Source organism: Ursus maritimus, unplaced genomic scaffold (assembly GCF_017311325.1).
Source record: "Ursus maritimus isolate PB19 unplaced genomic scaffold, ASM1731132v1 scaffold_8, whole genome shotgun sequence".
Classification (NCBI taxonomy): domain Eukaryota; kingdom Metazoa; phylum Chordata; class Mammalia; order Carnivora; family Ursidae; genus Ursus; species Ursus maritimus.
The window spans coordinates 70,992,581-71,005,194 of record NW_024426996.1 but is presented as its reverse complement, the minus strand read 5'-3'; the positions used below and the strand labels follow the sequence as shown (position 1 = coordinate 71,005,194).

Below are 12,614 nucleotides of genomic sequence, written 5' to 3'. Positions count from 1 at the left end.
CGTGCCAATTCCAGGGAGGGAGAGAAGGGAATGCAATCCAAGTAATGTCACTATAACATTTGAGACGAAAACAAAAAGCCCTGAGTAAATGTGGCAAAATCTAAACAAGTGTCCTAATGACTTATGACGTGGACTTTCCTCTTTCTTGGAATTTTTCATAATTAAAATTCAGAAATTAAAACCTGGATTGTTGCCAAACAATAAGGAAATACGTAATGTAGATGAGTATCGTCTAGAGTCCCATCCCTTGGGGGAAATCGTGCTAACAGAGTTCTGCTGGTTCTCCCACATGTGTATTCACCTATGTGTGTATGAACTCATGACTACATGCACAGATGCGGTCGTCTGTCTAGATGTTATTTTTTTAAGGAATCCTATTGCATTTACCATCTCACAACTGGCTTTTCTACGTAAAATACATCTCAGACCCTTTCCTTTTATGCTACATCTAGGTTTGCATCCTTACTTATTCTTCAAGATTTATTTATTTTAGAGAGAGAGCGTGCACGCAGGCACAGGCACGCGCCCACCAACACAGGGGGGAGGGGCAGAGGGAGCGAGAATCGCAAGCGGACTCCCCGCTGAGCGCAAAGCCTGACCTGGGGCTGGATGCCAAGACTCTGAGCCTGACCTGAGCCGACACTAAGAGTGGTATGCTTAGCCAGCTGCACCACCCAGGTGCCCCTGTATCACTATTTAAAAACTGACATTACAGAGATATTATGTTCCCTGTTGATAGGCATTTGTATTATTCCTATTTTTTATTATAGAAACTGCACTCGTAATTGACATTCCTGTGTGCATGAGTATTTCCACAGAATGAATTCTTAGAACAGGAATTTATAAGTCAAGGACTTTAAATGTATACTTTTCTTTTTACAATCTAGCTTTGAGTTGGAAATTCCTCTAGCAAAGTGGAAATTAGTGATGTTGAGATACTGTCACTGTAAAAGTATGAAGAGTATGTTTTAAAAGGAAAATTCTTATTTATGCTTAAAAAAGAAAGCCCACAGTGCAGCCTCCTTGTGAAAATAATTTTTGCTTGAGCATACATTGGGTAAGAAAAGTGACAAAAGCTGTCCTGAATACAGTAGTGGTTTTATAGGGATTCATATTTATTCGAAAACTGGCGGAAACGTGTGATAGACCGACAGACCGTGCAGACCCAGGGCAGTCTTTCCGCTGCCCCTGGAGATGAACGCCTCTGCGATCCAGCATTTCTGGCCCAGTAAGAGAGTGGATTTTAGTCTTTTCCTGATGTTTCACTATTATTAAAACAAATCGAAGCAGATGGCCTGCTCCTGGCTGTGCCCTCACGGGGATTCCCACCTGCTGCTGACCAGCGTCCCTGTGAGCCCCCACCGGCCGTCCGCGGAGTCCGAGGCAGGGCCGCTCACCTCTGCCCCCAGCACGGCAGGCATTCTCTGTCTTACTTTCTATAAATGGCATCCTGCCGCATCACTTGTCCATGACTTGGAACCAGCTAGTTACAGAACGAAGCATGCGTATTCATGCAAGACAGGGAAACACTGTATTTAACTCTCTCGACTGGGTCTTTACCCTCAGACCTACTCAAAGTTGAACAAATAAAAATATGACTCTAGATCCCCATGTGGCTCCTACTCTCTCTCTGTATTTTCCTTCACAGCCAAACTTGTGGAAAACACTAGCATTCTTGCTGCTCTACTCCCTCGCCTCTCGGGCACTTGAGCCCGTCCTCATTGGCCCACCCACCTTTCCTGGAGGCTGATCTTGCCACAGGGCCCAGACGCCTCCACCTCGCTAAGCCCCTCCTGGCCTCTTGACGGCGAGGAACATGGTCACCAGAGGGGCCTGGTGTGACTTACTTCTTCCCTTCCCCTCCCTACGCCACACTGTCTTGGATGTCCTCACCCCTCTCCTGCCCCCTGTCCTCCCCACCGTCCTTTGTCTACTTATTCTCCTCTGCCTGGCTTCCAAAGTTCTTCACAAATTTTTTCTTTTTGTTTTCTTTATTACCTTGCATTTTCTCCTGAGATTCGAATCCAGTCCTGTGGTTGGAAAGATCATCCAGAAGCTAGTGGCTCCCAGAGGTTCACCTCTGGGTTGAAACTCCTTCCACACTCTGGACCCCATCCGCACCAGGTTGCAGAAAAGGATTACCTGACTCCCTGAGCAAAGCTGCCTTTTCCTTCTCCTCCAGAGCTCTGGCCGCAATTTGTCATTAAGTATTCTTTTGTGATGCTTTCTCCTTTAGCTCACCTGTCAAATTTTTCTTGCTAAGAGTTCCTTTTTAGCATTTCTGAGAAACTCTTGTCAGGTACTAAAAAAGGAAATAGAAAATATATCAGAAAGCCTTAAGGTGACCCATAACTCAGTGAAATAATTTTCTATTGCAGTTTTCAAATGGAGGCAGGGAGGGAGCAGCTGAAGGCATAAGAGAATGTCAGACCGCTTGATGCTCGTGGATCACAGGTATTTGTGGGCCACTAACCAGATGTCAGGCACGGTTCCTGTATTAACTTACTCCTCTCCACAACTCTGTGAAGTACATTCTGTTAGCGTCCCTAGTTTACAGGTGAGGCATGGAGAAGTTAAGTTGTTTGCCCGAGGCCAGCTACCAACTGATAGAATCAGGATTTCAACCTACAGAGTCTGATTCCAACATCTGTGCCCTTAACTACATGCCTTACCGCTTTTCAAGGACGTTTCTTGGGGCATCTGGGCGGCTCAGTCGGTGAAGCGTCTGCCTTTGGCTCAGGTCATGATCTCAGGGTCCTGGGATCGATCACCTCGTTGGGCTCCCTGTTCAGCGGGGAGCCTGCTTCCCCCTCTGCCCCTCCTCCCTATTTGTGTGCACTCACTCTCTTTCTTTCTCTCTCTCAAATAAATAAATAAAATCTTGAAAAAGAAGAAGAAGAAGAAAAATGTTTCTTAGTTCATCGCTTCTTCATTCTGTGAGGTCCTCAGAGAGTCCTGAATCTTGGCCATCCAACCACTGCCTCTCTGTCATCGCCCACCATCTTCCTTTTCCAGAGCCAGCAGTTGAATGATTAGAAACCTAGGCATCTGTGCTTCTCTGTACACCTCCACAGGCTGAGTCATCACGGGTACAGCCTCCAGACTCGAGCCTTCCTTCCGGAGGTCAGGCTGTGCTAGTTCATGAGAGCCTGCCTCCGTGGCGTACGAGGGCGCTCTCTTAGGCAAATCTCACACTGCATGTTGTCGTCATTTATCTATGTGTCTAACTCCTGAGCCAAAGGGTAAATTCCCTGAGGACACAGACACCTCCAATCTGGTGTCTGGAGTCACCTGGAGTGACACCTGGTACTTGCTCAAAAAAAGAAAAATTATCTAATTAACTAAATCATTAATAGCATAATAGAGTACATTTGGGTTCTGGATTTGAGTGTCATTCATAAGAGGGCTTAAAGTAAGGCATTAAATAATTCCCACGAGCTTTAAATAATGGGAATAAACACGAAAGCATTTCCAACGGGTGCCTCTTCAGATGAACCTGAAATGTTGTTCATCTAGTTAGAAAACTCTCCCAGGCAGCCTGTGACATTACTTCATCTCCTAAATGTAGAACTTGTGATTTGTATTAACAGAGACAGACTTCAATATGTTTGGTGTTAACTAGGATGACAATATGCTTTCTTATGTGTTCAGTAATTTAGTCCACGAGAACTGAGTTTACTGGGTCTCTTATTTTTATAACTTCAAAGGTGGCTGTTTGCCTAAGGGTGCATAGTATAATAAGAAGTTTAGAAGGTAATTTAGTTTAATTGAAGTCAGATTCACTTGGGAAAACGAAATCAAATCACCTCTCGAAACATAGCATCCTGTTGTCTTCAAATTTCCATTCATATCCTTGGATTTCCAGTACTTTAAGAAGTATCGTAGGTATCAAATGAAATGTACAGTCACTGCAGCATTATTAGTTTCTTTTTTTAAGTGCAAACCCCTCTAAATAACTTTTTAATATACAATAATAATAATAACGTATTCTGTCTTCTAGGCAAACAAGAAAACTGCGTGACGCTGAACAAGAGAAAGATCGAACATTGCTTAAAACCATCATAAAAGTTTGGAAGGAGATGAAATCCCTTCGAGAATTTCAGAGGTTTACGAATACACCCTTGAAACTTGTTTTGAGAAAGTAAGCTTTTTTCCAAAAGTTGTTTTATTGGGCTATATCATGCATGGAGAAAATGCGTAAAAAATAATCATGAATAAATAATTAATAAATAATAATAACAACTAAGAAAACGAATAAATAATGATGTAACCACTCCCCATGTTAAGAGATAGGACATTACCAGTATCTGGGCAGCCCCTGTATTCCTAACCCCAACTACTCTCTCCTCTATCCCAGAAGTAAACATTTTCCAGATTTCTATGATCAGCATTTCCTTGTTTCTACTTACAGGTTTGCCATCTATGTGTAATTCCTAAGAAAATGTAGTTTAATATCACCTGTTTTTCACGTATCCGCAAACGGAAGTAGGTTGCGTCTACCCTTTAGTGCATTCTTCACTACTGTGTGAGATTAATTTATTTTATAGCGCATGGCTCGCTCGAGTTCATTTGTTTTCTTTGCTTTGTATTAATTCATTAGATGAACATAACAAAATTTGTCCATTTCGCTGTTGATGGACATTTGAGCTGATTCTGTTTCTCAGCTTACGGACGGCTCTTCTGTAGGGATCCTTACACATGTCTGTTAAGCCACGTGCCCCTGCGCTTTCCCGAAATATACCTGGACGTGAAATGGTTGCGTCTTAGGAGATGTGCTTCTTGACACTCACATGCCGAATCCAAACACCTTTCCAGAGTGGTTGTGCCAGTTTATACTTTGACCAGTGTTCCCATAGATCCCTATCACCCAAACCAGCCATGTCACCTGCTGCCGTCAAACCTTACTCCGGCTTGACCTTATATTTCCCGTTCATGAATTGGCCATTTTGATTTCCTCTGTCTGTTCAAGGCGTGTGTGGATTTTTGAACTGGACCGTTTGTCTTCGTTTCCTTTTCAGAATTGGTAGGAGTTTGGCGCACATCCTGGACAGGGGGCCTTGCTGCTGGTGTGCGTTGCAGACACCCTCTGGCACTCTGTAGCTGCCTCGTTACTCTGTTTTGCTGCTTTTGATGACAGAAATTCTTAATTTTAAACAGATAAAAATATGTTCATCTTTTCTTTCACGATCGGTGCTTTTGGTATGCTGCTTTAGAAATCCTTCCCCTGAGTCTATTGTCTCTATAATCTTTATAGTTTTACCTTCCTCATTCATCTTTAGTCCCTTGGGAATCGATCTTTGTGTACGGTGTGGAGAGAGTATGCTTGGATAACTTATGCTACCTAAGTCACTAGACTTTGATACACGACTAAGAGGACAGTTATCACAACAAAACCATATTCTGTCTATTCATGGAAGAGCATCTCTGCTGTTGGTTTTGGTCCCTTCCTGATTGTTTCTTCAGAGTAAGTGTCGTGCTGTACATCGACATGAAAAGTAATAAATGTGGGCAACGATCTGATACTTTGCTTCAAAGACAGCCACGTTTCAGCCAAAGATAGCTGCAGATTGTGATTTTCTCTTAGGCTGGTAATTTTCCTAAGACTCAGAAAACATCCTACCATTCCCAGGACAAACACAAGATTGTGCTTTATGAGGGCAGGGATCTGGTCACCGTTGGATATCTGGTCCCAAACAGAGCACCTGCCACTCGGTATCTGCCCGAGTTCATATTAGCTGACGAAAACAGATTCAGCCTGTCCCACAGAGACCATGGGTGTCTCCCAGAAATTCCAGGGTTTCAGCTTCCGAATTCCATCTCCCAGGCCGCCCCTCCCACCCAGAAGCAGAACAGAAATATTTACCTGTTTTCCCTTTCCTTCCTTCAGTTTAAGATAAACTAAACTTTATAGGAAATTTGCCCTTAAGGTCACCTCTAGGTGACACTTTTTATGATACTTAACACCCCTTCCTCCCATAAGTAGCTGACACCTAAATTCTTTTGAGGCGCCCTTCTTCACACTCTTGATTCATCTGGAACCTTATGATACAGCTTAAATCTTTCCCTACAAAAGTCATCAAATTTCCACTAGTTTATGGGTGCCTCTGAGTAACAGGGAGCAAAGCGAATGGGTCTCTGTATGTCAGAGATGGAGCATAATTGATGAGCCGGATTTCTCCAATGTGTATACATTTCCAGGGCCACTGTGTTTCCAAAGTGATGTCTTCAGTAGTACCCTAGAGCTGAGTCTGTGCCTTAGGGAACTGCTAATTGCTAAACCACCAGGCCCCACGTGAACGGAAGCAAGTCTGTGTCAACCTGAGGCACCTGAGTAAGTTTATCTAGAAGGGGCAGGAGCTTTAGGAGTAGAACCTACAGGCCAGGCTGCATGGATCACGTGAGCTGCCCAGGCAATGAGCGGCAACAATCCCAAGGTGCTGGGGAAGAGAGGGGAGGAGCTGGGTGTGGCGTGCCTGCCACCTGCTGCCAGATGAGTCACGCTGCTGATTCCCACACCACAGCTGTTTAATCTCGGGGGGACTGGGCCACAGCACGTTTTTTGGCAGGAAATCCCACAGCACTGATGGCCTGCCGAACACACCGCAGGAAACACCGCTTTGGGCTGGGCAGGGCGCCTGATAAAGTATCAGCGGAATCATCAAAGAAAAACTCAAATTGCCAATCCAAAGTCAGACTAGTCGTTTCGGGGGCTCAGAAGCCACATAATGAAGTGGTCCCTCGGAGACGTGAAGCACTAGTAACTACGACACTCGACCCCGGGGCTGAGAATCTATGTAGAGTCTGTATGCTCTGGGTCACTTAGCTCTGAGGGGCGTCGCTGCTTAGCGGTAAATAGTCGGGGCTCCCGGTCCAGCTCCTCCACTCACAGCTGCGTGTTCTTGGGCAAGTCACTTCATCTCTCCTCGTGTGTAAAATGAAGATGATCTGAGACATCGGCCTCCCAGGGCTGACATCGAACAGGTTACAAAGCTCTCAGACGAGGACGTGTCACATAGCAAAGCCCCATACAGGTATTTGCTGTTATTATTCCTCTGTTACTCCATTTCAAGAAATAACCAAGGTACTGTAAATTGTTTTAAAGGGAAAAAGTTGACCAGAAAGCAGACGAAGAAGCATTTGAGGCAGAAATTCAAGCTGAGATAAGTGAGTTGTTGGAAGAGCACATGGAAGAGTATGACCAGAAGATGGAAGGGTACAGAGCCGCATACCAGCAGTGGAAAGCCTGGAAGAAAGCCCAGGTTTGTCAAGTCCCTCGGCCTCGAGCAGGGCTGACCTTGGGGACAGGAGGGGTCTGGGAGGCCGCCTCTTGAGGCCGGAGGAGGGAAACGGGACAGGCGGACTGGGGCCCCTGCTGGCTCTGCTCTGTCTGCCATTGAATGTAGGGCATTGACACTTCTGGGCTTCCCTGGGGAAATGATACAACTTTGTACACATAACCGGGCAACATTGAATAATAATAATAATAATAATAATAATAATAATAATAATAAGTAACAGATCAGGTAACTTGCAATAGTTCGCCCACAAGCCTTACTTTACTTTCAAGATGTGTCCTTGGCCTTGAGAGTCAATATTAATGATCTCCGGAATAGCTAACATTTTTAAGCTCTTTCTACGTCCCAGGCATTGCCTCTGCTCAACAGCCCTGGGAAGAGTTTCCTGTGATTGTCCCCATTCTGTAGACGAGAAAACAGGCACAGAGAGGTCAAGCAGCTGAGCAGCCTGCCTGAGCACACACAGCGGCTTTAGGCGGAGCTGGGTCGGCATCCGCGTCCATTTGGTTCTGAAGACGTGGTCGTAAGTGAAATTGCAGAATTTCTGCTTGACATGAGATTGCCTTTTACCCAACAGAGGGCCAAGAAGAAGAAAAAGAAGCAAGCCGTCGAAGAACATCCCGACGGGGAGGTAGAAGAGCCATACCCCGGGGAGGAGCCTGTGAAACCGGTCCCCCCAGAGCCCACCGATCGGGCGCTGGTCGAGCAGCAGGTGAGGGAGAGGGCAGCCCGGAGCAGGAGAAGGCCTGGGGAGCCCACACTGGTGCCGGAGCTGAGCCTGGCGGGGAGCATCAGTCCCAACGAGCAGTGTCCCAGGTGAGCAGACGCCCCCCGCCCAGCACAGCGTGATCAGGAGAGTCATGAACCCTGTAAACCTGTCTCAGAGGGAACTCTACGAACTGGTAGATATTTGTCCTTATTTTGGTGATTTCGAATGGTTCCCCTCCTTGGGCATCCCCACGGGCCACATAGGAGCACGCTGAGGGAAGCTGCCTGTCACAGGTGCTCCCTGCATGGCTTTTGATTTGGAGCCTTTGTCTGTGACATCAGGGTGTCTTCTGTCCACTGGCAGCACGTTCTCTGCTCCCCAGCATGGACACGCAGGTCTGTCCATGGCCCTTGGTTCAGCTGCCCCAGGGGCTAGCTTCTCTCTTTGAAGGCCCCCCAGAGAGCCTTGCAGAGGAACTGTGGATAGCCCCTGTAGCCATCTGAAGCAGATTCTCCAGATTTGACAGAAATACACTTCTAGGGATGCCTGGACGGCTCCGTTGGTTAAGCATCTGACTCTTGATTTAGGCTCAGGTCATGATCTCAGTGTTGTGAGGTCGAGCCCCATGTTAGGCTCTGCACTGGGCGTGGAGCCTACTCAAAATTCCCTCTCCCTCTCCCTCTGCCCCTCCCACCGCACATGTGCTCTCTCTCTCTCTTGCTCTCTCTTGCTCTCTCTCTCTCTCAAAAAAAAAGAAAGAAATATATTTCAAGTCATTCACGTGGTGCCTAAGAGAGAAACAGCCAGAAACTCCGCCTTGCATACACACATCTGTATGTACAATAAATGCCGTCACCCTCAGAGATAATTAGGATGTGGGGATTCATTAGAATGTCCATATAAGACTTCCTACAACCTCCTTAGTTTCAAACTTCCGTTAACGTACCAATAATGTATTCTTTAATGATGGCTTTTTTCTTGTGTTCTCCCAACTTCACAGCACTCAGATACTACACATAAATAAACTATCCCCAGCACTGGATTAGCTGTTTTCAAGCCACAAATAGCATGCTGTGTTACAAAAAAAAAAAAATGAACATCCAAAATATGTGATTACACAGTTTGTTGTTTGTGGGTTTGTTTTTTTTTTTTTTTGATTACATGTTTTTTAAAGGGAAAATTTAGCTTGATTTGGCAATCTTTTGTCATGAGTCTCATTTTGACTGAGAATATATACCTCAGTCTTCAATTTCTTGGTTTTCACTGGGATTTGGGACTATAACCGAGGTTACCCCAAACCAGTGATCATGATCGGCCCTTCTCATCAGGCCATCATGTAAGGGGGATCATGCCGAAGAAAGGGGCATCGTAAGTCTCTTTGTAGCAGGAGGTTACTGGGAAGAAACTATAAAATATCTCTGAGTTGAGTCTTTAGGTGTCTTGAATACTTCTTGAAATTTGGTGTTAATTCCTTTACAGAAAAAAAAGTTGAAGTCATTGGAGCAATTCTACTATACCTGGGGTGGGCCCAAATTACAGAGATGTAAAGAGTTAAAACTACCACCCAATTCAGTGGGTACAAAATTTCTATTTGGGACGCTGAAAACTTCTGGAGATGGCTAGTGGGATGAATGCATAACATCGTGAATGTGTTTAATGCCAGTGAACTGTCCACTTAAAAATAGTTAAAATGGTGTGTTACGTTGTGTATGTCTCACTGGAATTTATTTTGTTAATATTTTAAAAGTTTTTTTATTTATTGATTTGAGAGAAAGAGAGCACGAGCAGGGGGAGGGTCAGCGGGACAAGGAGATTCCTCACTGAGCTGGGAGCCTGACTCAGGGTGCAGTTCCAGGACCCTGGGATCATGACCTGAGCTGAAGTCAGACACTTAACCCACTGAGCCACCCAGGTGCCCCTGTCTCACTGCAATTGAAAAAAAAGACTTCACCACCCAAAAAACTCTGAGTGTACTTTGGATTTTATTTCATTTTTCTCAATGTTCCCTGTTCTTACTAAGCTTGAGTTGCTATTGACTTAACCAATAACTAGCCCTCTGGGTGGGCGTTTCTGAAAATATACACAATAAAATTAAAGACTACTCTTGGGGGTTCCACTTTTTTTTTAATTACCCGGTACAAGAATGATAGGCTTGCCGGGTTACATTTTTGGAATCCAAGTGGCCTTTTAAAAAAAAAACCGTTCTTAATCCCCTGTGTCCAGTGAGTACTCACCATTGGAAAGTGTCAAAAAAAAAAAAAAAAAGCTTGAATCTTGGAGAAGTGGATTTGACCTGTTACAATATGCTATTACATTTTTAGGATAAAACATCCCACCCAAATATATATCACTACTGTCCCTTATGGATTGGATTCACTGTACTTACAAGGACTATGTTTCCGTTTACTTAAAACTTTGGGGTGCAAACATAAGGCTTCTTGGAAAACAGTTAAGGACACCGTAATACAGCGAATGGTGCTTGGACTGCAGTTCTTGGGTCCCTGGTGGACTTCTGAGTGCCTCTGTCTTAGTCTGTATCGCAAATTGTTATATAAAGTTCCTCGAGACCGGGGGCTGTTTTGGTACCACGAGAGCTCTAGTGACTGGCAGAATCATCTCCAGTGTATCTTGTTCTGTTCAGTATCCAGTTCGTCAGATGCTCCAATTTTCCCTAGAAACGACTAACCTCATCTATGATCGGTCTCACTTTGCAGGGCAGAGGTCTTGCGAAGGGAGGATGTCAAGAGGCGCTCCATATATCTAAAGGTGATCTTCAACGACAAGGAAGTGTCCAGGACCGAAAGTCGGCCACTTGGGGCAGACTTCCGAGTTCACTTTGGACAGATTTTCAACTTGCAAATATTCAACTGGCCGGAAAGTTTAACATTGCAGGTATGCTTTTTAATTATAGTCATTGTCCCAAGCATTTTTTGGTGATCACAGGTACGAGATGGTTTTAAGATTGATTGGTTGGTTGGTTGGTTGGTTGATTGATTTTAGAGAGAAAGAGAGAGAGAGTGCACATGCAGCGAGGAGGGGCAGTGGGAGAGGGGGAGGGGAAGCAGACTCCCACTGAGCAGGAAGCCCAACATGGGGCTCGATCCCACTACCCTGAGATCATGACCTGAGCCAAAACCAAGAGTCGGATGATCAACCAACTGAGCCACCCAGGTGGTCCATGTACAAGGTGGTTTTAAGCCATCCGTTGGTGATGCTGTTGTCCTGATAGATTTTCAAGGTCAACAGGAGGTCAGCCTCCTCATGGGCACGTCTGTCCTTATGGTCTTGGCCGAAGGAGATCTGTTTCCTCCTCACCTCCTGAAAATACTGGCCACAGTACTCCAGTGTGTGCCTCGAGTTGGGGAAGGGGGATGAGAGGTGGGGGTCCCTGGCTTTTTCACTGGAGGAGTACTTCCATATCGCTGTCTACCTGGATCCTAGCATGATATACCCCAGAAATCAATACCCCCATTATCACAGGTGGCTATGATGGGGTGGCTACAGGTTATAGGATCCCCCCAAAATAAATATCACCACTGATCTAAGTCCCACCATTAATAATACATTTATCTGTGCCTGTTTTAGTTTCCTAGGGCTGCCCCAATTAAGCTGCTCAAACTTGGTGGCTTAAAACAACAGATACTTACTCTTTCACAGCTCTGGAGGCGCTGAGGTCTGAAATCTAGCGGTCAGTAGGGCCATGCTCCCCCCAAAAGCTCTAGCGGAGAATCCTTCCTTGCCTCTTCCGCTTTGGTGGCCTTTGGTGTTCCGTGGCTTATAGCATCACTCCAATCCACCACCATCTTCACGTGGCCATCTCCCCATCTCTGTGTGTCCTTTTTTATTTCTTACAAGGACATTCTCACTGGACTCAGGCCAACTGCAATTCCCCAACTGCAATTCCATATGAGCTCATCTCGATGTTTAACTAATTACATCTATAAAGACCCTATTTACAAATAAGGTCACATTCTGTGGTTCCAGGTAGGCAGCAGTTTTTAGGGGACACTATTTCATCCACTGCAGTGTCCATGCTTGCCGTTCTCATGGTGAGTCCTCTCCTGTGATGCTAACAATTCTTTTTTATGATAGCCTGTTAACTAGGGTTGCAAATATCTGGCACACACGCCTTTGCTTGCCATCCACCACCCACATAGTCCACATCCACCATTTATGCACAAATTCCTCATTCCCATCCACCACCCTTGCAAGAAATGACTACTTGCTCGTGTCTTTTTCCCCCACTGAGCACTACAGGCAGCCACTACCTATTGGTTGTAATTGACATTGTCTGCAGGTACCATTACAGCTGAATCCTTATTAAAATATTTAGGGGCACCTGGGTGGCTAAGTCGTTGAGCCTCTGCCTTCGGCTCAGGGCGTGATCCTGGCGTTATGGGATTGAGCCCCACATCAGGCTCTTCCACTGAGAGCCTGCTTCTTCCTCTCCCACTCCCCCTGCTTGTGTTCCCTCTCTCTCTGGCTGTCTCTCTGTCAAATAAATAAATAAAATCTTTAAAAAAAAAAAAAAACTGGTAGAGGAGGCCACCTGGGTGGCTCAATCAGTTAAGCATCCAGCTCTTGATTTTGGTTCAGGTCATGATCTCAGG

At 45.3% G+C, this 12,614-nt stretch overlaps 1 protein-coding gene across 1 annotated transcript in view; it reads left to right on the top strand.

Moving 5' to 3' along the window:
* CC2D2A (coiled-coil and C2 domain containing 2A) overlaps window positions 1-12,614 on the top strand; it is a 132,766-nt gene that overhangs the window by 55,002 nt on the left and 65,150 nt on the right. Inside the window, exons 14-17 of the mRNA XM_040625335.1 lie at window positions 4,001-4,141; window positions 7,103-7,259; window positions 7,873-8,111; window positions 10,719-10,896. Coding sequence (XP_040481269.1) covers window positions 4,001-4,141; window positions 7,103-7,259; window positions 7,873-8,111; window positions 10,719-10,896 — 715 coding nt within the window. The remainder of the gene's footprint in view (window positions 1-4,000; window positions 4,142-7,102; window positions 7,260-7,872; window positions 8,112-10,718; window positions 10,897-12,614) is intronic.